The 25,353-nt window shown below is 49.1% G+C and overlaps 1 protein-coding gene across 1 annotated transcript; it reads right to left on the bottom strand.

Annotated features, from left to right (window-relative positions):
• Positions 1 to 2,976: 2,976 nt before the first annotated feature.
• Positions 2,977 to 24,956, bottom strand: aldh1a2 (aldehyde dehydrogenase 1 family, member A2). Its single transcript, XM_056607671.1, has 13 exons — positions 24,769 to 24,956; positions 16,264 to 16,368; positions 15,791 to 15,931; positions 15,070 to 15,199; positions 14,378 to 14,439; positions 12,709 to 12,837; positions 11,937 to 12,050; positions 9,308 to 9,410; positions 7,844 to 8,028; positions 7,503 to 7,667; positions 6,987 to 7,144; positions 5,820 to 5,894; positions 2,977 to 5,704 (listed from the first exon to the last, which is right to left on the bottom strand). The coding sequence occupies exons 1-13, from the start codon at positions 24,889 to 24,891 to the stop codon at positions 5,632 to 5,634; spliced, it is 1,563 nt and encodes a 520-aa protein (XP_056463646.1). The 5' UTR covers positions 24,892 to 24,956; the 3' UTR covers positions 2,977 to 5,631.
• Positions 24,957 to 25,353: the final 397 nt, after the last annotated feature.

The following is a 25,353-nucleotide window of genomic DNA, read 5'->3' on the forward strand; positions in this document are numbered from 1 at the left end:
ATATCGTTTTGGTCATTTTAAGATTGGTGTGTGTGTGAGTGTGTCCGTGTGTGCGTCTGCGTGTGTGCGTGTGCGTGTGCGTGTGCGTGTGTGTGTGTGTGTGTGTGTGTGTGTGTGTGTGTGTGTGTGTGTGTGTGTGTGTGTGTGTGTGTGTGTGTGTGTGTGCATGCGTGTGTGTGTGTGTGTGTGTGTGTGTGTGTGTGTGTGTGTGTGTGTGTGTGTGTGTGTTTGTGTGTCTGTCTGTGTCTGCGTCCGCGTGTGTGTGTGTCTTTGTCCTTCACCATGAACTACATTGCAAAGAATGAAAATCCAGTCACCTAAAAATAAACATTACCATAGTTCTGTTCCTCCTTGATCTCCACCAGAGGTGAAGGTTTGAGAGCATCAGGCTTCGCAGCTTGTTCCATTTAGCACCGTCATGATTTACAGTTGCTTTGCTACCTGTCGTGGTGAACCAGATTAGCATAGCAGCTGTGGCCGTGACTCAGCGCTGCCCATGAGCAGCGATAGCAGCCTTTCATGTTCATGAGCCCTGCGTTCCACCCATTGTTTTACACCTCTGAGGGCTACAGGACCAAATGTGCCCTCTTTAGCTGTTAGATACCTCCCTTAAAACGCTGCTAAGGATGTTGTTTGCAATCAGGGAGTTTGGGTTTTCATTCGAATGCATTTCCCCCCATTTCCCGGTACTTTGCGGGATTCACCTTGAAGTTCCTCTTCTTCTAAACCACAGTCCATGTTTGGTCGTTGATCCGTTTGGGAAATGTTGTGTTTTGTGTGTGGATGTCTTATTAAAAAGAGATATGCAGTAGACATTTATTTATGATATGAATCACGTGTTTAACTAAACACATGAATCTTGCGGAGAGAGAGAGAGTGTAGGGGTATTAAGGGCAGTTCTCTGATTTCACAATAAACATCTTAATCATCTGAAAGTCTCTGAATCTGGCCGCCGTCCTACACACCCACCTTCCCGTCGTGGAGACGTTCACATGACCTCTCACATGCTTGGTTTAGGACGAGGACAGCGCTGTGGCCCTCCTTCTGGAGCGCAGGCTCTCCAGTGAGTCACAGGTCCTCACAGAACGCTGGAACAGGCGTCCGTCCGTCCGTCCGTCCCCCCCCCCTGCCTCTCTTCCTAAATCAATTCCCCTATTTAAGCGCAGCAATAGACGTGTCACGTACGAGGTTTATGGTGACATTCATACTCATAATGTCTCCGTGTCATTTAAGTCCTTATGGTCCAAATGATACGTTTCATCATTTTTAGAGTGTATTTGGCACAGCATATAAAACCAATAAATAAGTCCAGCCAATTCACACCAATATCTTATTGGTTGGATAGAATGTAAAAAAATTGCAATAATTCACCCAAATGGATGGACGGATAGATATGCGAATGGTTTTGCGGATGATTTCTCTGGGCGCTGGGTGATTGTAAGTGAAGGCCGATTATCTGACTCTGTAAGTGCTTCTGCCAATAACTGCAGAGAGCGGGGCGCTTGGACTGAGATCCAAGTGGAGATGGATATGGGATTAGCACTTAACCTTGGAGTCCTTCCAGGAGCCATCTTAATTCAACTTGTACATTGGATGTCCCATAAAGGCCTGACCAGTCTTTAAGGAGAGCACTTCTTTAAGCGATATGTGTTTTATGTTACAGATGAAAGCAGGGGCGTCAGTCACCTATTCATCACAGATCACCAGATCATCTTCATGAAGTGGTGATCACAGTCTGTTTGTGAGCCCTTCTTCCTGTTCTGACACCAAACAACAGAATACATTCACCACACAGAACCAAAAGATAATCAAACCAATGTAACGGGTGAATCTCTAGGATGTTTGTGGTGGAATTTTGCCACATTGTTTCTGTATTAACTGTTTAAGAATAAAGAGTCATCCGAACTTATAATAATTAGGCTAATGTATTGGAGTAATAAACATACAATGACATACAGCAAACATACAACAAACATACAACAAACATACAATAGTCTGAGGCCTCACATGGGGGTTCAACCTGCGTCTCTCTGAGAACTCTGCAGGGAAAAGTCTAAAGCATTGGCAATAGAAGGGACTTCTTCCACAGTGGTAGGCAGGTCGCAGGAATGCTGAGAACAGCCCTGCTCCTCACATGATGTGTGGTGGAAAAATCCATACATTGTTTCCCCTCCATGGTGTAAACTCTGTCTCCTATTCCTTGTATTGTCCAGCCACTCTACCTGCTCCCAGTGTTATCTACCGTTAACCTTTGTGCCTGGGGTACACCGGTCCGAGGGACCAGAGATCCCCTTATGCATTCGTCTACCTGATGAGAATACAGGGAACTCTGTCCTTTAGGAAAACATTATGATAATAATAATTGTTTGAATTTATATAGCGCTCTTTAGACACTCAAAGACGCTTCACAGTGAAGGGGGGACCTCACGAACCACCACCGGTGTGTAGCACCCACTTGGGTGATGATCTGATTTGATCATTGACATTTTTAATGTGGGGAGACGTAGCGGTGCCTTCTCAGTTGGACCCTTTGACCCTTGACCTCCCCATGGGGGTCAGGGAAAAGGCACCATCAACTAGAGAAACAGAATGTGAAAATTTAATTTTCCCATTACAATATTAAAACTAGAATAATCTTAAGTACAATGTCAGTGTTGTGAATAACACAAATGTATATGTACATGTGGACTTCAGTATACTGGAAAGATGTATTAAAGCATTGCAACCTTTTCACTTCTGGAACTTAATGTACACACTAATGGTATGTTGTACAGTATGCCATAGCACTTAGAAATAGTAATTAGCATTGTGTAGCATCTTATCCTAGCTATCTTTGTTGTGTACAGGGAATGGGTTAACCTAGTGATTAGTGCTTGGCACTTGATTCTATGAACATCCGTCCTTACTATACCGAAAGCGATATATTGTTGTTTCTCTTTTTCTGACAGATGTACTTATTGTAAGTCGCTTTGGATAAAAGTGTCTTCTAAATGCCCTCAATGTAAATGTAACTTCTCAACTCGAGACAAACAGACAAATTGAAAATAAGTGAAGAGATTACAATGTCTTTTATTATTTTAAGTTCAGAGTAATGTCCATATCTGTGACTCCTAAGTTATTTATTCATGGCTGTGAACACATACATTGTCCATCGTTTGTGGAGGAGTTGAAGCTCCGGGAACAAACTGATGAGACCTGACTGAATGTCACGTCATGTATGTTCAATCCAGGAAAGCATTTTGCAGAGAAGTAATGCCTGTATATCCATACCTCCATCCACCTTCAGTCCGTCCATACCCAAACACATACCAACCGGACTTATCACAGGTTTACAGGGACAGGTGTGGCTCATTAAGTTAATGAGAGGTCTGTGGGCATCCCAGTGCTCAGGATTAATGTCTTGAGATGCACCTGTGTTCACCCCGACAGTTCCACCTCTGTGATTAAGGCCTATTGGACATGACTACCCTGTGAGTACGTTCTACATTATAGGGACGAGGACGAGCCAACATTAAAGTTAAATGAGCTTGCTCATGGAAAGAAAGAAATTATATCAAAGATCTGACTGTCTATGAACTGTCTAAACATAGCTTCAACAGGATCCGGAGACATCTGGACTCAGGGTGAGTGTCCCCTGTTGGTGTGTGGTCTGGCTCAGAGATCAGGTCTTTTATTTGAGGTTGTGCTTGTGCAGTAAAACACAATATTTCCAAACGGGTTCTGGTCCAACGGGGTCGTGTCTGACTAAACCGAGCCGGTCTGGAGTAAACATATAATTTACGAGTTCTGCACAATCCCCTTTCTTCAGCGATAGCTCCATTCCAGAACCGTGTGGGGTTGTTATTGTACAAGCAAGATAAAACTCTGGCAGCCTTTATCGCGCGGTATTAATGATGTTTTAACCGCTTATCCCGAGGAAGGAGGTTTAATGTTTACTTTAAACCTCGTAGTTGTGCAGCGTTCTACTTAATCTGCATCCCTGCCATTATCAGGGCTGCTTGTGTGTTGAATTCATATTTCTTAACAACCGCCCACATACCGAGGATTCGCTTTTTAAATCACTTCAGATTAAATCTCTGTTGATTAACACACTGCTTCAATAAAGCAGAGCCTTTTTCCTTCTCAGCAAGATACTGGCTCTGGCTTCTATCTCTGAATGATTTGCGTGCTCAAAGACTGTGAGAACGCCGATCATTCAGAGCTAGAAGCCATGGGGAACAGCAACCAGACCGCACAGAGTATCGCTCATCGCATTGGGACTTTTCGTTTCCTATTTCTTAGTTATTAGAATAATATCCTTTGTTTGAGCACCATATTGGTCACTGACCACCGTCTAAACCTCCATCCTGAAGGCGAAGACTAAAGAGGGTGTAAAGGACAGCATGCCATTTCAAAAGGAGTGTTAAATATTGTGTCAACAGTCGAACATGAGACAAGCCATACGTAGGCGTTCTCATACCTGCCCAGTAGGTGGAGCTGTCACATTCAAGTATTGTAAACCAAAGTATTTCTTAAAGGATTAACCCGTTTCAGATCTGTGTGGCTCATCTAGATGTTGGGGCTAAACGTACACGATTCATGCTAGGAGTCTGTTAAGACAGGGGAAATCCCCCAAAATAATTAACAATTAAAATGTATATTTATGAGGGATGATCTATTTCTGATTAATTTAAATTGTCGATTGATGAAATGTTAGCCTAACTGTACTGGAGCCACGTTTGAATGGTGGCATACTTTACACACTATAGCTAACCCCAGCTAATGGTCCAAACCGGAGTACCCCAACATTAATATGAAACCTGAGCACATAATATATCATTAGAAACTGACAGTGAACACACAGTGAACAAGGTTTGAAAGAAAAGGTTTCTTTTACTAAAAAAAACCATGGTCAATTTTAAACTATTATATTTCATACTATATGATTAAACAAACATTACATACACATACACGGGTATCGAGGAGAATGTGTAACATGATGATGGCCTCTGGACAGAGGTTAACGTCGTTCTTTACATCAAAGTCCAAAACAAATCACATACAGTGTTAAGTCATAAAAGCTAACATTAAACAAAGACATAAGTCATTAATTAAAATTAGGAATTAACATATAACCAGACTCGTCCAATCATATCTGAGGTTCAACACGTCAGTGGACTAAACGGACTCTTTGCGTTAGACGTTCTCGTGGCGGACTGCCATGTATAGGATGAGGTTTTAGAAGTGATTCTGCACACAACACGACTTCTGTCTCCACCGACGCACCGACGCCGACGACGTAGGATGAGTGGAAGTGCGTCGATCCCGTCCCGTCGCCCCGGCTCAGGGCCAAGCGGTGTTAGCAGTAGAGGAGTCTGGGTAATGTAGTTCCTTGCAGGGTGTCACCATTGTTTCTCAGAGTGCTGAAGTGTAGTTAGTGGGATCAGAGAGGCTAGATGACGGGTTTCCTTGTGGTGACGGCACCAACATACTGGCTTGGTAGACGGCGGGTTTGGGTGGTGTTGTCCGAGTGGTGCGGTGGAGCTGAGGTCAGCCTGGAGTGATCCACGATGCAGACGGCCGCGAGGCTGGCCTCCACGGAGCGGGTGGGCCGAGGGAGGCCACGACCCCCCACCGCCACCAGAGGCGCCATTAGGAGTTCTTGGCCAGCAGCCTCATGGTGATGGTCTTCACCTCGGAGTACTCCTTCAGGCCACACTCCCCCCTGCGGATAATAAGAGTCGTCATTAGAAAGGCGCGACTTGTGGATGCGTCCGGTCTGAAGGACTGGACTGGAGCGCATTGTGTCGTTTAAAGGCTGATGGTCGCACACTACTCACAGCTCTCGACCGTTACCGGACATCTTGTATCCTCCGAATGGACACTGTGTGCTCAGGGCGTTGTAGCAGTTAATCCTGGAACATGAACACAAACCAGGTCAATGGTACGCTTCAGGGCGAGCAAGCTTTAACTTTGAACGTTTAATGTACGATGGGATTACGAAGGTTTGAGAGAAAAACCCAGATCGATGGGTTTAGGATGAGTTTAGGTGAGAATTTAAAGCATCTCAATAAATGGCTCTAACATAATAAAGAGTTAGATCTTGAAGAATCAGTCCATCCCTGGGTGCAAAGGTGCTGCAGGTCAGTTTTGAGAGCTCTAATTTGAGTGTAATCTCTTTAGAAATGGGGATGCTCTGAAGATCTTCTCACAGAACAGATCTTCTATGAAAAGATCTGTTCTGGGGGACTGTGTCTGACTCTGTTTGATGGGGCCGATCGGTTTGAGGTACAGCAGTGTGTCTGACTCTGTTTGAGGGTAGATCAGTTTGTGGTACAGCAGTGTGTCTGACTCTGTTTGATGGGGCCGATCGGTTTGAGGTACAGCAGTGTGTCTGACTCTGTTTGATGGGGCCGATCGGTTTGAGGTACAGCAGTGTGTCTGACTCTGTTTGATGGGGCCGATCGGTTTGAGGTACAGCAGTGTGTCTGACTCTGTTTGAGGGTAGATCAGTTTGTGGTACAGCAGTGTGTCTGACTCTGTTTGATGGGGCCGATCGGTTTGAGGTACAGCAGTGTGTCTGACTCTGTTTGATGGGGCCGATCGGTTTGAGGTACAGCAGTGTGTCTGACTCTGTTTGAGGGTAGATCAGTTTGTGGTACAGCAGTGTGTCTGACTCTGTTTCAGGGCCGGTCGGTTTGAGGTACAGCAGTGTGTCTGACTCTGTGAGTGAGGGTAGATCAGTTTGAGGTACAGCAGTGTGTGTCTGACTCTGTTTCAGGGTAGATCGGTTTGAGGTACAGCAGTGTGTCTGACTCTGTTTGAGGGTAGATCAGTTTGAGGTACAGCACAGTGTCTGACTCTCTGTGTGAGGGTAGATCGGTTTGAGGTACAGCAGTGTGTCTGACTCTGTGTGTGAGGGCAGATCGGTTTGAGGTACAGCAGGTGTACAGTGAGTGAAGAGCATCGCTGAGGCCTGGCAGCAGCCTCCAGGTCTCAGGACTCACCAGACGGTTCCGGCCTGCACGGCGGTGGAGATAGCCATGGCCTTGTTGATGTCGTTGGTGAACACGGCGGCGGCCAGGCCGTAGTCAGTGTCGTTGGCTCGTTCGATCACCTCCTCCAGGGTCTTGAACTTCATGATCTGCTGTACCGGCCCGAAGATCTAAGCAGAAGAGATATTCAATAAACTTAATGTGCTTTAAGTTGTTTGGTGTCTTGCTCAGGGACACCTCGACAGTCCGCTAGGAGGAGCTGGGGATTGAACTAGCGACCTTCCGGTCACCAGCCAACCCGCTCTACCTGCTGAGCTCCACGCCTCCCTGAGTCAAGATAATACACTCGCTGGACTGGGTGGCTGAACTATCTATGTCCTTCTAGTTGGTGTGTGCTTCTAGTTTATTGGACAAAGCTCTGATGCTTGTGTGAGGAGAGGACGTGGGTTTGAGTCCCGGGGTAGTTAACCCGTGTGCAAGGCAAGCCTTGGCCCATGGGCGTGGGGAGCAGCTGGTCCGTGTGTTCACCTCCTCCTTGGCGATGCGCATGTCGTCCGTCACGTTGGAGAAGACGGTGGGCTCCACGTAGAAGCCCTTCAGCCCGTGGGCTTTGCCCCCGCACTCCAGCGTCGCCCCCTCGCTGATACCGCTCTGGATGAGCTCCAGGACCCGGGCCTGCTGCTCCTGGCTGATCTGTGGGAGGAGGAGGAGGAGGAGAGGAGGGGAGAGGAAGGGAGGGAGAGGAGGGAGGGGAGGGAGAGAAGAGGTGTGAAGAGGGTTAGAGCGGAGAAGGTGTGACGCGTGTCCTGTAGGAAGAGAAGCAGCCTTGCGTTGCGTCCTCCTGGAGGGTCAGTGCTGCCGGTGTGTACCTGCGGGCCCTGCTCGGTGGTCGGGTCTGAGGGGCTCCCCAGGACCCTCCTCTTGGCCCTCTCCACGCTGCGGCGGACAAACTCCTCGTAGATGGGCTCCTCCACGAAGATGCGTGAGCCGGCGGTGCAGCACTGGCCCGCGTTGAAGAACACCCCCTGGTGGGCCTGCTCCACGGCCAGGTCCACTGGGAGAGGGGGGGCGAGGGCAGGGTTAGAACGTCCTGAACACGGGGGGGGACCCTATCTGAGGGGTACTGGAGGCCCATGGAGGACCCTATCTGAGGGGTACCGGAGGCCCATGGAGGACCCTATCTGAGGGGTACCCTGAGCCCCATGGAGGACCCTATCTGAGGGGTACCCTGAGCCCCATGGAGGACCCTATCTGAGGGGTACCGGAGGCCCATGGAGGACCCTATCTGAGGGGTACCCTGAGCCCCATGGAGGACCCTATATGAGGGGTACCCTGAGCCCCATGAAGCACCCTATCTGAGGGGTACCCTGAGTCCCATGGAGGACCCTATCGGAGGGGTACCCTGAGCCCCATGGAGGACCCTATATGAGGGGTACCCTGAGCCCCATGGAGGACCCTATATGAGGGGTACCCTGAGCCCCATGGAGGACCCTATCTGAGGGGTAATGGAGCCCCATGGAGGACCCTATCAGAGGGGTACCGGAGCTCCATGGAGGACCCTATCTGAGGGGTACCCTGAGCCCCATGGAGGACCCTATCTGAGGGGTACCCTAGCCCCATGAGGTGAGGACCCAGCCGTGATGTGTGGAGCTGCTGGCTCTCCTCAGAGCGGAGGTCTGCGGAGCCGGCTGACATCTGACACCTGAGAGACGGGACCCTGCTGCCGCGGGGGGAGCCGCGGGGAGCCTGATTTATGGGTCCCGGCCCGAGCGGCCGAGCGGGGCAGGTTCTAGACCCTGATTTACAGCCCCCCCCCCCCCACACACACACCCACCCACCCCCCAACGGCTGCTGAAAGCATTTGAAAGCCGTGGCACCCCTCGTTTTGGTCGGCCACTTAGGAGTTTACATCAGGCTCTCACTCATCCACTCATTGGGTCTTCAGTCCACTACAAAGCTTACAGCGTGTGTGTGTGTGTGTGTGTGTGTGTGTGTGTGTGTGTGTGTGTGTGTGTGTGTGTGTGTGTGTGTGTGTGTGTGTGTGTGTGTGTGTGTGTGTGTGTGTGTGTGTGTGTGTGTGTGTGTGTGCACGTCCACTTACACAGATTTATGTTCATCACAAAGGCTCCAATGTAAGTAAATAAAGAATTTACGGCTCGTGTTGAATGAAGTTCCAACAAGGTGGAACAAAGTGTGTGTGTGTGTGTGTGTGTGTGTGTGTGTGTGTGTGTGTGTGTGTGTGTGTGTGTGTGTGTGTGTGTGTGTGTGTGTGTGTGTGTGTGTGTGTGTGTGTGTGTGTGTGTGTGTGTGTGTGTGTGTGTGCGGTAACATACTATCAGCATCTGCGAATATGATGTTGGGGTTCTTTCCTCCCAGCTCCAGCGTCACCCTCTTCAGGTTACTGCGTCCAGCTGCCTCTTGGATCAGCTTGCCCACCTACAGGAACAGGAAACAGGGGGGGGGGCTTTAATCACGGGGACACACGTCGGTAAATCAGCCGGCTCCCGGTCCCCCGGATGCAGGAGGACGACATCCCAACGCGGGACGTCCCAACACCCAGAGCCGCCTGAAACATGAGTCCGGCGCACACACTGAGGGTCTGGTTTTTTGCGACGAAATGGCAGGAAACCAAGTGATGTTTCAGCAGAGGATCGCATCCCGTGTCCGATGAACACGGGGTGGGGGGGGGGGGGGGGGGGGGCCTGGTGGTTTATGGAGCAGAGGAGGGTCTACGGTCTGCTGGGTCGAGGCCGGCTCCAACGCGACTCTCCTCCACATCATCCAGTCTCTAGTGTCAGGGGACGCATTCTTTAACGTCTAACCAAACACTTCACTTGTCTAATAATGTTTTATTCTCTCCTGAATCCCCGGTCTCATAATATGGGATCGGCTTTCTGGAACAATATGGGACTTGTGAGATTGTTTTTTTATTGGCTAGTAACCGTGGCGATGCGAGAAGATGTATGGGGGGGAGAGTCGAAGGCTGTCGCTTCGACTTCGCCCCCTGCACATGAATCATCCTGTAGATACAATATATACATCTACATCATTAGAACATGCATCTACATCATCTGGCTTCTCCGCCTATCGTTAATTCATAAAGACACTTCTTCTGGGAACTTGGGTCTTTGTTATAAAGTTGGTTGTGCACATTTAAAATCTGATCTTGACTACAATAACATCATATTAACATTTAGAAGAGACTATTGTAATCGTGGTATCATAACAATGTATATATCATATCATAATTGGACATCTATGACTAAAGGACCTATAGCCAGTCTGCATCATTAGGGAGGCGGTCACGCAGCAGGACGTCGGTGTAGTAAAACAGTAAACCAGTAAAGGTGTACGCAGTGTCTGTGGCCAGAGGGGGTGTGGTGTTTGTGTGGTCGTGGTACAGTATCATCTCAAAAGCATCCGACAAGCAGCCGGGGTAATCCTAACCAAGCCTTCCCTCCAAGCCTCCCCGACAGATAGAAGAGTTCAGAGAGGACAGGACGTAACGGGAACAAGATGCTCTCCCTCCCGCCCTCCCTTGTTCGACATGGAAACACTCATCTCCTGCCACAGCCTCTCTAATATCCACGTCTCTCAATCATAATATTATCTCCTCGCCCGTAGCCTCGGAGAACCAAAACAACACGAGGTTTTCCTTTCTCCTTTTGTGGAGCGGTTTTCCGCTCTGTCTTTGATCGGGAACGCAAAGGGGGCTCAGGAGGCCGGCGAGTGTTTACTCAGGACCAGAGCAACACGCTGGGCGGCCGGGCATGTGTGTGAGAAGCCACTGCACACACACACACACGCACACACGCACACGCACGCGCATGCGTGCGTGCGTGTGTGTGCGTGTGTGTGCGTGTGCGTGCCGTTGTGTGTTGTGGTCCAGAGAATCCACCTGTAGCTTCACCACAACGGCCGGCAGCAGCCTCTCCCTCCTGTCTGCGGGAGACGCTGGTTCTTTGTCCCCTGCCTCTCCACCACCGGCAGGGCCACCCCTCTGACTCACTGTCTGGGCATTGGCAGTGTCTTACAACGCTCGCTCACTCTCTCTCTCTAATTGACTCCAGATCACAGGAAACAACAAGAAGGAGTTTAAGAAAACGAGGCCACTCACAAAGGAAATGTTTACTCGCCGCAGATCCAAAAGTGCCAAAGATGTTTGTTTTATGCGGGTTGCGTATACAGGCACAGACACATGTGTGAAAGTCTATGTTTTAGTCTGTGGGAGACGGATAGATATAGATGGATAGCATATGTGTTTGTGGGTGTGGCTGTGTGTCTGTGTGTTTGTGTGTGTCTGTGTGTATGTGTGGTGTGTGGTTGGTAACACCCACACAGTTGCCACATTGCCTTTCTCCCAAGATACATCACTGGACACCATAAACCTTACGTTTATTTCATATAATCCTTCCTGCCTCACCCAAGGTCATGAAGAACCGGGGTCTTTTGCCTCGAGTAGAGGCCTGGACTGAGCAGACGTTTGAACATGAACTAATAGGAACGGAAACGGCCCTTCGAGCATCCCAATCAGCTTGAGAACACAACATTCTGATACCTAGCATGGTTCAATAATGGTTCAGTAAAATAAGGTACCAAAATAAGTCGGTACATTCTCAGCGATTCTTTGATGACTCAGCTTCCATGCATCCTGCGTGTGTTCTGATATCAGCCCCGTCAACGTCTGACTACCCGGAGCAGGGAGGGGGAAGGCTGTGTGTCCCGGTCACTCAATAAGAGCAGGAAGGGGAGTGCAGAGGCTCAGGCAGCAGGCCTTAAAGACGCTGCCCCTTGTTGCGGAGGTAATGACAGGGCAGCGAGGACACGCTGCACGTCGTCTGGAGCCACTGCCGCCCTTCAATTAGAGCCCGCCGCCGTAACGCACTGCACATGTGCGCGTCCCTCTACCTTCGACTCACCGCGGCGGTCGTGGGCCCGTCGGGGGGGGGGGGGGGGGCTTACCTCAGTGGAACCCGTGAACGCCACTTTGTCGATGCCCATGTGAGAGGCGATGGCAGATCCAGCCGTTGGCCCGAACCCCGGCAAAATATTGACGACTCCCGGCGGAAAGCCGGCCTGTGAAAACAGAGCGGGAGGAAGCGAGCGTTAGAGGAGATGAGGAGCGGAGCCAAGCTAAACCCCCGCCTGGAGGGGGGGGGGGGGGGGCACTGAGACACGCCCAGCCCGGACCGGAGGCGTCACATGGGCCCCGGGCCTGGGAGGTCAGGCCCGGCACGCGGAGGAGGAAGTGGATGAGCTCATCCCTCCAGCCCTCCTGAAGGACGGGGGTGGTGGAGCGGGGGTGGTGGAGCGGGGGGGGGTGGAGCGGGGGGGGTGGAGCAGGGGGTGGTGGAGCAGGGGGTGGTGGAGCGGGGGGGGTGGAGCAGGGGGGGGTGGAGCGGGGGGTGGTGGAGCGGGGGGTGGTGGAGCGGGGGGGGTGGAGCAGGGGGTGGTGGAGCAGGGGGTGGTGGAGCGGGGGGGGTGGAGCAGGGGGGGGTGGAGCAGGCCTCTGGCCGGCCGGGAGAGGGCTGTGTGGGGGTACGTGTGGCTCGCTGAACGTTAAAAGTGTGTTTTTCAAGTCGTATTTTCAATTTCCATGTTGGCAACCCTGATCATGGAGCATCCCTCGCTTGTAATGTGTGTGTGTGTACACTGTGTGTGTGTGTGTGTGTGTGTGTGTGTGTGTGTGTGAGTGTATGTGTGTGTGTGTGTGTGTCCCAGTGCCTCTGCTCACCTCTCTGACCAGCGCTCCCAGGTACAGGCAGGTGAGGGGGGTCTGCTCGGCGGGCTTCAGGACCACCGCGTTCCCCGCCGCCAGCGCCGGGCCCAGCTTCCACGCAGCCATCATCAGGGGGAAGTTCCACTGGGACGGACGCACACACACACGCACACACACACACACACACACACACACACACACAGGAAGGCATGTGAGCGTGAGGGGGCCGGTGGGGGCACCGGTTTACAGTCATGGGAGAAAGTCTTCCCGGCGGCTCTGCCTCCTCCCACGCTGCTCGGAGAAGGGGGGAAATTGCGACACATGTGCAGCGCTATGGCCGGCCCCCAGGCAGCCGGTGTTGTTTCTGCTCCACACAGCGGCCCCCGGGGGCCCCACAACCACACGCTGATCTCAGCCTTCTACACAATCGACACCCGTCCCGGCTCCCCCCCCGCTCTGCCCTTCAGCGCGCTCCCCCAGAGGAAAAGAAGGACGTAAAAAAGGAGCCTGAAGGCATTTCTCCCTCCTCCCTCCTCCCTCCTCCCTCCTCCCTCCTCCCTCCTCCCTCCTCCCTCCTTCCTCCTCTCTCCTCCCTCCTCCCTCCTCTCTCCTCTCTCCTCCCTCCTTCCTCTCTCCTCCCTCCTCTCTCCTCCCTCCTCTCTCCTCTCTCCTCCCTCCTCTCTCCTCTCCCGGCGGTCTCCTCTCTCCTCTCTCCTCTCCCGGTCGTCTCCTCTCTCCTCTCTCCTCTCCCGGTCGTCTCCTCTCTCCTCTCTCCTCTCCCGGTCGTCTCCTCTCTCCTCCCTCCTCCCTCCTCTCTCCTCTCTCCTCCCTCCTCCCTCCTCTCTCCTCCCTCCTCTCTCCTCTTCATATCACTGTCCGTCTTCCCAGCACCCCCGCCGAGTGAGCCAATGGATTAGCCCAAATATAAACAGACCTTAGAGGACGTCAAAAAATACATTTCTTGGAAAAACATTACGCTTCTATGAAAAAGATCCCTATCTCTCTCCCTCCCCTCCCTAACCAACACTAGTTTAACCCCTCTCCACTCCCTAACCAGCACTGGTTTGACCTCTCTCCACTCACTAACCAACAATAGTTAATACTTTTGTAATAACTAGTTAAATGCTTCCTGTCATACCTATCGATTCTGTTCTCCGCTGTCTTCAACATTCCTAGTGTAGCATTTGTGTTTTGTTTGAGTGTTTTGTGTGAGTGTTGTGTATGTGTGTTTTGTGTTGTGTTTTGTGTGATTTTTGTGTGTGTGTTTTGTGTTGTGTTTTGTGTGTTGTGTGTGTGTTTTGTGTGAGTGCTGTGTGTGAGTGTTTTGTGTTTGTGATTTGTGTGAGTTTTGTGTGTGTGTTTTGTGTTGTGTTTTGTGTGAGTGTTGTGTGTGTGTGTTTTGTGTGAGTGCTGTGTGTGAGTGTTTTGTGTTTGTGATTTGTGTGAGTTTTGTGTGTGTGTTTTGTGTTGTGTTTTGTGTGAGTGTTGTGTGTGTGTGTTTTGTGTGAGTGCTGTGTGTGAGTGTTTTGTGTTTGTGATTTGTGTGGTTGGTGTGTGTATGTGTTTTGTAAGAGAGTGTGTGTATTGTGGTTTGTTTTGTGTAAGTGTTGAGTGTGTGTGTTTTGTGGTATGTTTTGCGTGTGTGTTTCAGTGTGCTGCTGACTCCTCAGAAACACATACTCACAGGGATAATTTGTCCGCAGACTCCAATTGGCTCGTGTCTGGTAAATGTAAGATACTCCCCATCTGTTTTGGAACATCACACACACACACACACACAAACGCACACGCACACATACACGCACACACATCCACATAACACGCACAAGCACACACACAAGCACACACACAAACACACATTATTTCTCGTTTCAAATGACCAAATGATGTTGGTGAACCATGTTGATTCAGAACATCACCAAACATTTACTTTGGTGAAGGCCCGGAGGAACAATCAGCCTGTAGTGGAGTTTATAGTTCTTCTCGCGTTAAGGTACTCAGTAGTAACTCGTTCTGCTGCCCCTGGGTTCAGGGGCCCATTAGTAGATACATTTCCTGTTGTATTTATTTGAAGAGCTAAATTGGCCATAACAAGCAGCCCGTCTTGTAACCCGTTCAGCTCTGATCCTTCGGGCTGGGGGACATTAGTGTGCAGATTTATAACTGACCAGGGAGTATCTCTGTTTACCTTCCACACACCCCTCACGTCCTGGACGCCCCAAGAGAGGTGCTCAGCTTATCTTCGGCGTCTGTCATCCCACTGACTGATCTCTTTGAACCAGCTAATCACTCTCATTCGATTTGAGAGTGACCTTTTTACACGATGATTTAGGATGACGCATCCGAAGTGATAAATACAAAGAGCATCAATCTCACCCATTGGAATGGTGGTGCCATGGATCTTGTCGGCATAGCCGGCAAAGTATCTCAGGGTCTTTATGGTTCCCTGGAGATCCACAAACAGGGTGGTCAGGAAGGGCTTCCCGCAGTCCAGCGACTCCATCGTCTGAAATATAGAGCCGACGAGGAAAACAGTCGCAAACGTTATTACATAAAAGATCCCTCCGACAAATCCCTTCACATTGTTTCAGTGAGGGTAACATAACGCTAGGAAAACACCAGACCCCAAACGGGCCCCACAGTTACAGCGCTGTGCTTTTTAATCACGCTGGGAACGTGTTCCCTGCTCTCAGGGCCGTGCTAGCATCCCTCATCGCCCACCACCGGGGGAATGCCTTCCTCTGTCCGCCAGCACGCACGTCCGAGCCTCAGAGAGCAGGCAGAGCCAGAGGGGAGCTTCTCTGCGGCTGAACACACGACAGGCTCAACGTGTGTTGTCTGTTAAAACGATACAAATGCTTAGTGTGTTCAGCGATTTAATCTCCTTATTGAAAAAGTTGTTCAAAACCTGCTGGATTCGTTTTTAGTGTGGATCGACTAAATAAAAGGCAATTGTTCGACGAGACAACAACGCACATCATTAATCGAACCACCATGTGTCCCAGGCACATGGTGGTTCGTGGTGGGTTGATGAATCTCTCTGAAGGAAGGCAGAGGGGTCAGAGTGTGTGTTTGAACCCTCAGACCGGCCGCTCACCGCTAAGTAGACGCTGTCTCTCTCCACCAGGTCGGCCAGTTTGGCCAGCAGTCGACCTCGCTCCGAAGCATCCATCCGGCGCCACGGCGAGCCCAGGGCGAAGGCGCGGCGTGCGGCCTGCACCGCCTTGTCCACGTCAGCCTGGGGAGAGACCACACGCTCACATCAGAGGGCTGGTACGAGGAAGAACACTCAGTCAACAGCACGCCTGCTGCTCGATGCATCCAGAGGCGCTGTCTCAGAAGGAGAGGAGGGCCATCTCGCACGGAGCTTTCACTTTTTCTTCTTCTTCTTCTTCTTTTTCTTCTCCTTTTTTTAACCCACACAGGAAGTTGTGTCAGAGAATGCCAGAGCACCGGAGTGCGGCTCCTCGTTGGGTAGAAGGAGGTTGAATCTCACAGCGTTGAGTGTAAACAGTAACACCAGGGCAGGTTTCCAATGAGAAGCAGGGTGAGGGACGGGTCTCCGGTTACCTTGTCTGCTTCCTGGACCTCACAGATCTGCTCCCCAGTGGCCGGGTCGTAAACTGGGAAGACTTTCCCGCTGACGGAGTCATGCCACTCGTTGTCGATGAAGATCTGTAGGGAAAAAAAATCTCTTTTTAGTCCACATAAAAAGCGGAATAAACACAAGCAGAATATACGATCAACCCAACAGCCAAAATGGGATTTTATAATAAAACATCTACTTTTTTATTTAATGCTAAATACCAACTCCACCCGTGACACACTTGGTTGGTGAAGGTGAGAGACTCGCACTGAGAGGTTGTGAAAGACTGTGCGCTCCCTGCAGACCCCGTCGGCCTGGCAGCAGTAGAGCTTGTGTAAGATATGGGGCCAATCTCTGGATTGAGAACAGAGATTCCAGCTTGTTCAACATTGGTCTCTGGAGAGTGCTTCACCACGCAGACAAAGGGGGTGGGATGGTTTGGGGGGGGGGGATAAATCCCTATCAGACCCCAGACCCCCCCCAACACACACGCGCACACACACACACACACACACACACACACACACACACACACACACACACACACACACACACACACACACACACACACGCACACCCATAGACACACACAGAAACGCACACATACACACATGTACATGTGCACACTCACAAATGCATGCAAGCACACACATACATACGCACAGAAATATGCACACGGCTGATGTGCACACTCACAGATGCATGCACTTACACTGACACACACACACACACACACACACACACACACACACACACACACACACACACACACACACACACACACACACACACACACACACACACACACATGTGCACACTCACACACACACACACACTCACACACACACACACACACACACACACAGAGACACACGTTTCACAACATCACTGCTCGTTTACGAGACCATAAAACACGTGCCGTGGTCGGCCTCTGTGATACGTTAAAGAAAGCCTTCCGTTGAACAGCCGCCCCTCCAGACAGGGTCTGAGCTCCACCGCGGCCCGAAGACGGGAAATGTTCGCAGAGAAACACGTGCGCTGGAATGTCCTTCTGGGGCAGGCGGAGCGCGGATCAAAGCACAAGGTGTGATTCTAAAAAAAAGGAAGAATTACCCAGAAATAACATAATTCATCTGAAAATGTAGCTTACCAAAATAAAAGCGTGAGCCCTGACATGTTTAGATCTAGCGTGTTTGATAGATCGAGTGTAGAGAACATATGCTGGCCCACATCTCCCCGTGTATACAGAGAGCTTCTTAGTGTCCTTTTACTGGAAGGTATACAGACACTGGGCCGAGGGCACATCTAAAAGCAGGGTTCAAGTGGCCCGCTGGCCGAGCGCTCCATAACTCTTCCCTGTGTTTATGGACAGAAACGCACCGCTTTAAGTACTATTTAATTGGCTGTAAATGGCTAACAGTGTTTACTTAAGGGCTGGTATGCAAAATGCAAGGGAATGTGTGTCCACACACACACACACACACACACACACACACACACACACACACGTGCGTGCACACACACACACACACACACACACACACACACACACACAAACACACAAGCATGCATTCACGCACACACTCCATCTCCCCTCTTATGACCGTTGCACGTCTAGAAGAGAAAAAAGCATGGTGCAGATGGATGGTTCAGGCAGACCGTCGGTATCTGTGTGTACCACTCCACTGGACTTTACCCACTCATTCCTGGGCTATTTATCTGACTACACACCCCACCCCCACCCAGATGGACAATAGATAGACACACACACACACACACACACCGCAGTGGGCTCCCTCTCTCTATCTCTCTCTCTCTCTCTCTCTCTCTCTCTCTCTCTCTCTCTCTCCCTCCCGGTGTCTCTCTCTCTCTCTCTGCAGATTCTCAGGCCCCGTCCTTCGGGGCCGCCCCTTTAATCTGACTCTCATTAAGGGCACTTCATAAAATTGTCAGTAACGATAAGGTGCCGAGCGCCGGCTACAAAAACAGAGAGCCCCGGAGAGCCCAGAATTAGTTTTTAAATTTATTGGGGCCAGTGTGGCGGGGGCACCCTAAATCAGGGGAGCCCCCTTGGCAGCCCCAGCAGCCGCGGCAAGAATGCGAGCGGTGGGCTCCGTGCGCGGCCCCGACCCTCTCCCAAGGCCCCGTTAAAGGAGAGGGCCCGGGGCTCCAGCATCCAGCAGGCCGCCATCTAAATCATCCCCAGAAAGGGAGACGGCTGGCCGGGCCGGGCGCTCGGGCTGCGTGGTCACTCTGTTGTCCGGCTCCATTCAGCGGCGTGATGGAGAGGACAGCGCCGGGGAATAAATCCACGCTCAAGGTTTCTAAAAATTGCTTTTAGGTTCATTTGGGAGAGGGGAAGAACAAGGGGATGAAAGACTGAGTGCAAAAGTGCACATTTTTAAATGACAAATGGTTTTGTTTCTGTGTTCCCCGGAGTGTTGTGACCACCGCAGGGCATTATGCTTTCATTAGGCGTCAGAATTAGGTAACAATGTTGGAGTTACAGGCCTGATATAAACAGCGTTCTCAGCGTTGGATAACAACTCTGCATATCTGTCTTGTATGATAGCATGGGATAGTAAATATTTATCAAATGGACTTTTAAAACATGGAACTTTGAATTGTGAAACCCCCCTAATGATACCATCATAACTATAACTTAAACTGTATAAATACTGAGCTACATTTTAACAATATTTCACATTCAAATGAAAAAACCAAACCAAGGCTGACTTGTTGAAATTGTTGAAAACTCTATTGAAATTGTCACACAGTAAATTCCTGTAATTCACTCTTGTAAACATACAACGAAAGCTAATTAAATAAGCTTCTTGAGCAGAGACCATTAAAACATATGTTGGTTTATTCCCCAGGTGGGCCGGCGTGGTTAGGCTCAGGGAACTCGCTCTGTCCCCAAGAACTTGTGGTTGTTTGAAAAACTAGATAAATGTGCGGTTTGGCGGCTGTGTCTGTGTGTATATACGTATGTGTGTGTGTGTGTGTGTGTGTGTGTGTGTGTGTGTGTGTGTGTGTGTGTGTGTGTGTGTGTGTGTGTGTGTGTGTGTGTGTGTGTGTGTGTCTGTGTGTGTGTCTGTGTGTGTGTATATGTGTGTGGACTTGTCTGTGTGTGTGTATATGTCTTCGTGTGTGAGTATGTGTATGTGCATGTGTGTATATATGCGTGTGTGTATATATATGTGTGTGTGTGTTTGTGTGTGTGTCTGTGTGTGTGTGTGAGTCTGCTTTTAACAGGCCAAGATTCCATAGCCAGGGGAGTCGTCCCAGGCCCTGACACCAGACTGCGCAGGAAGTTTCATATCCTCTTCTATAAAAGTGTCCTTTCTGTTTCGGAGAAGCTTCCAGAACGTATAATCACTCGGGTTACCAGTCAGCGAGGGAGCCTGAGAGTGAGAGTGCAGCTGGCCCTTCTCCCCCGGCTCCTCTTGGCATGTTCCGCGCCATTCAACAGTTCCTTCACGCCGCTCCACACAATGCCGCCCAGAGCTTCGGAGCTTGGCGAGGGTGACCTCGCTGTCACTGGTCGGGGAACATCTTTGTTGCATGTGTGTGTGGTCAAGTTGTGACAGAGTTGTCGAGCTTTGTTATGGGAAAAAGTGGTGTGAGTGTGCGAGGGGTTGGTAACTGTTAAAGGGAACGCCATCCTGTTTCAATCTCTCAGATATAAAGAGGCATGATGGGAATATCGGTTACGTGTTTTAATTCCATCTATGGTCAGACACGGTGGAATCTAGCAGGCCAGTGACATCGAGGCATCTCGAGAATGATTGACTTTAAAAGAAAAAATACATTTTAGGATACTGTGTGTTTTGGTATTCAATTAAAAAGTGTCAGATACAAGATAGCCCACAACAACACACACAAACGCCCTCGATTGTTTTCATTCCCAAACTCTATTCAATGCAGTTTAATGATTTCCTCAAATGTAATAAACTAATATTTAACTCATATGAAACCAATAAATTACTTGGGGAAAAAACATGCAGAAATATAATCAATGAGAGCCAACTCTTCTTTGTTTAGAAGTGTCCACAGGCTAAGTACTACGAAGTGCCTGTGATTGGGCTGGGTGTGAATCACCTTCTCAATGGATTTATGGAGCCCGGTGGTTTTCATAATGACACCGTCAGGATTTACACGGTACTTATCAGGGGGATTGAAGGCTGGAGACTCGGGGAATGAACGGGGTAACCTTTCTGTCACCGGTCTTCCTCAGAAAGTGATTCACACTCAGGGGACGCCATGTTGACACAATATAATTTACACTTCTGCACAAACGGGCGTTCCACCCAAACGGACGTATTCATGGCGGCGCGCACTTTGCCTGTCACAACCACCGCTGCCTTTTCTTTCCTCTCCTTGTCCTTTTTACTTTTTCTGAGTATGTAACCACAACGTTGTGTAAGCAAAGACTTTAAACCAAAGTGTGTTGGGGTGGAGAGGGGGGGGGGGGAGGGGGGGGGACGGAAAAAGTAAAAAGTTCTGGCTGTGCACGTTGCGATAAATCATTTGGTTGCACAGTATCCCTTAACCAGAGCATGTGTTTGATGTGGATCACAGTGAGATGGTATTTTTGAAGTGAAGAACAGCAGAACTGCAGGTCAGCTCTGCTCCGTGGGGCCAGTGACCCACGCGGTGAGACGGGGCCATAACTTACAGCCGGCGGACAGGGGCGAGCACTGGGGGCCCGGGGCCCCATCTGTACTATCTCAATCAGTGACAGATTGATGGGCCCTCATTCACCCGGTCTGAATGGGCTCACGATGACTTTACTCTTAACACCCTTCAGAGACAGGTACGGGAACAGCGTCCGTTCACAGAGAGGGCGTCTTTATCACGCAACAATAAGAGCCCAGAGTGGGATACCACTGGTGAGTTCAGAAGGCTGGAGGGACAAAACATGGATAAAAAGACTTTGTATTAAACTACATCTGAATTACGAGGAAGATTGTTTCCACCTACATTTGAGCGTAGGCCTGCTTATCAGTGGACTTATCTTGAGATAATAAGTCCAGTTTAAAGTGAACTCTTCTTACATTTCTACAGAATGCTTCCAAAGTGTGGAAAGGAACACATCCATAACCAAAACAAAGCTCAGCACAGTTCCTGTCTTTTAAATATAAAGTTAATAAAGGATGCCAGCATGCTTCTGGTCCTTTGTTGGTTAAGGCTTAACAAACTTAACTTCAGACATGGTTTAACTTAACTGAACTTAACTTCAGACATGATCATTGAGTGCGATTTTAAATCCAGCAGCCACTTGGAAAGCTAGCCCAGTTTTTACTATAGTTCTGTAACAATGCCAGCAGGCAAAAAAAACACATAAAACTAGAAACAAAGAATATAAAACAGTTTTTACCAAACGACGGCTCCTTGTATTCTCAACAGATTCAGCTAACACTTCTCACCTGGCTCTTTAGCCATGCTAGTAAAATGTTTTTGTGCACGGTAAAAGCAAGCCAATGGCAGCGGGGTAGAAAAACACATTAAATAAAGAATGATTCTACTTTTACTTTTGGCCCAAAGAAAGTGCAGTCGTAATAAAGCACGGGGAGATATGACTGGACCATTCAGGGAGCCGCCGCGCTCACAATACATGAATGCACGATGTATAGCTCCACTGTCACCATCACACAAAGTGTCTTTGACGGTGAATAGTTCATGACTGGGTGAAAGGGACAAGGGGCAAGGGCCTTAGTGGGACGCTTTCTTAATCTCAACTCTCCTCCGGTGACGATGCAGAGCGGTTAGGTAATGGGCTGGCCTCCGCCGCCTGCCTGGGCCTTCCCCTACTGGTAACCCAGCATGCTAGATACACACTGATTTAGCACTACTAACGAGAGGACGAGAGGACGAGAGTAGCAGGCCAGTCCTGTAGCCCAGAGAGCGGCAGTGATGGGCCGCAGAGTGTTCCCCTAGCAGGTAGTGGAGAGACGGGGTGGTGAGGGGGAGCTGGGCAGGGGGTACCCATAAATCAGGCCCTTCTGCCCCTCACATCCACAGACCTGCTGCTGGTGGATCAGTCCTACATTCCTGAGGGGGTTAATTCCCAGAGTCTACCCCCAAAAGGTCCCCCTCCCCGCCCAAACACCTTTGTGTTCCAGAACTACGGTACAGAAATATGAATGATTTGAGGCCGGAGACGACGAAGGGGAGAGAAGGAGATTTAACATGCTAACTTTCTCTGATTGGTGGTGGTGTGTGTTTGTGTGTGAGTGTTTGTGTGTGTTTGTGTGTGTTTGTGTGTGTGTGTTTGTGTGTGTGTGTTTGTGTGTGAGTGTTTGTGTGTGTGTGTGTGTGTGTGTTTGTGTGTGTGTGTTTGTGTGTGTGTGTTTGTGTGTGTTTGTGTGTGTGTGTTTGTGTGTGTTTGTGTGTGTGTGTGGAGATGGAGGGTGTAAACTATGTGGTGCATCAGCAATACAAAGTGCCCTTTGCACTTTGGAGATATTGGGAGTCCATTCTAGCAGTGTTTATAGCACAGAGTGAACTTAGGCTGTTAATAAACTCTCCTCTGCCCTTTACACTTTCCCTTATAACACGTGCGGCTATATCTCTACTATATCCCTGCAACATAACAAAACATGCCACGCAACGTGACAATGGATCCTTCCATTATGAACGAAGGACGTAAAACTGAAAACACAATTAGAATTACTTCTCTTTGACACGAGCAGGGACTGAATCATGGACTGAAGTCAAACACTGAAATGTTCAAAAACACACAAAATTATAAATAAGAACTGCAGCTAATGTAAAGTGTTTGGTACATCTTCTGTAGGGCAATATACTACGATATTTTCTCATACATTATAATGAGGGGGGACATTTTAACTCTTTAAATGTAGATATAGAAATATGAATTTGTCCATTCACCGTTTCCGGCCCACAAATAACAGGGTCAATTAAGTAATTAACTAGGCCTATTAGTCTATATATATGTATATATTATAATGTAATTAATCCTAATTTACAATGATTTGCTGTCCATACTTCTCTATACGTTCAGCATGTTTAATTGATTTAGTATTGTAGATAAAACCTTAAAATATAACAGGAACGAGAGGTATTCAGCCCCTCATTTATTGTTTTATCTCTGGTGTTAAATCCAGGCTATAACCTACTTACGCGCACAAATTGCCGTGGAAAAAATATTTGGTTAAAAGATAGAAACGTCTGAAGGGACGTAGGCTACGGCCTGTGTTTGGTTAATAGACATAGGTGGGTTGAATATAATGTAAAATAGGTGTGTTAAATATAATATAATATACGAGGGTTAATTATAATATAATATAGGCCTACATCGCTAGGTTCAATAATATTTAGGCCTACGTAGAATCAACGGCCGTGTCCCGTTTTAAAAAAAACTGAATCTGGCCCCCTACAATTCTAATATTTTATATAACAAACGATATTGCTAATTAATTAAAACGATATCTTACAATAAAAACCGAGTCTGCACAAACAGCAGACGCAGAAACCGAAAGAACAAAGTTAACCAAGAGTCAATCGAAACCATAAGATAAGATAATAATTAACCTTCACATCTAAAGGAACTTAGAGGTTCAAATCTAACCTTAAACCTCAAACCACGGTTTGTCGTGCGGTTTGCACTTGCTTCATTTCATTCCGTTGGACACTTGGAATGTAAAATGGGAAATTTAGGAATAAAATTAAATCAGGAATATAATAAAATAACTTTCCGGACAATAGAAACAATCAGACGTTTCTCTCCGCTTCTCTCTTATATGTTTGGTTTTAGATTAAAAGTGAGTTCAAACAGAAAGACTAAAGTAACAACCGTACACATGAAATATAACAATCCAAACAGAATATGCAGAATAATTAAATGTCAGATTCCTCATCAGATTTCACCAGAACTAATTAAGACTAAACAAAGCGAAATGGGCCTGCAGCCTCAACACGACTTATCCACTGGAAAATGCATATTTAATATACATATTCATCTAATATCATTAGCAATGTTCAACCTTTATACCAACACAACAGAGTCCTAGTGCAGGACTAAGTAGATATATGCGTAAAAGCCGGGATTAAAACCCAACGCACGAACCAACCAGTAAAGGTTTGTGAACTTGGGAACAGACAGACTGGGAGCACTGGGAACAGACAAACCGGGCGCACTGGGAACAGACAAACCGGGCGCACTGGGAACAGACGGACCGGGCGCACTGGGAACAAACGTACCGGGCGCGTCACCAGAAACTAACACGAAGCAGATCAGAACCGAGCAGCGTACTCTGTACCGGCTGTACCTGAGCAGCCACAGGTTGGACACACAGTGGAGATCATCAACTGCGCTGAACCACAACACAACCAGCAGCAGACATCACACGGAAACACTTTCAACCGGTTTGACTTCGCTTTAGGAGAAACCCCTCCGCGCACCGACGGGAGTCAACGGGAGGCGCCGGAGGAGGCGGGGAGGGAGACGGGACCGGGGAACCGACCTGGGTGTGCTTGATGTCCGGGTTGGGCAGCGGGGAGGGCATCAGGTGGAGCGAGGCCAGCAGGGCGGCGGCCGCGTCCGCGCTCTGCGCGTCTCCGGGGAGGTCCTTGGCGCTGGAGGTCATGACGTCTGATAGGACCGGTGCGTAACGGCGGCTTTAAGGAGGCTTCTGGTCGGGACTTTGGAGTCCCGGCTCGGTTTATAGCCAGGTGTCTGTCGAAGTCCGTTTTGATTGGGCCGAGAGAAAGAAGGGCTGTCCTTTTGGAATACATTTGTGCATTTACATAAAGGACTCGGATGTGAGGAGGGGAGACACGCACCCGACCCACACCCCCACCCTCACCCCCCTTTATCATTATTATTATTAATGTAAGACAGTAAAATAATAGCCTTTCCAAAAATATAATAATGTAAAATGTAGTCATGTGTCGAATATAAATCAATATGACAACAGACATATTCCTCACTGGGTTTAAATGCGGTTGATTAACGACGCGGTTGTTTGAAGCGGTCGATGCTTGGTGATCAGGGGCCGCAGTGGGATCAGCGGGGACCGCGAGGGGCCCTTTGGTCGGGGACACGAGCG

Source organism: Gadus chalcogrammus, chromosome 14, assembly GCF_026213295.1.
Source record: "Gadus chalcogrammus isolate NIFS_2021 chromosome 14, NIFS_Gcha_1.0, whole genome shotgun sequence".
Classification (NCBI taxonomy): Eukaryota; Metazoa; Chordata; class Actinopteri; order Gadiformes; family Gadidae; genus Gadus; species Gadus chalcogrammus.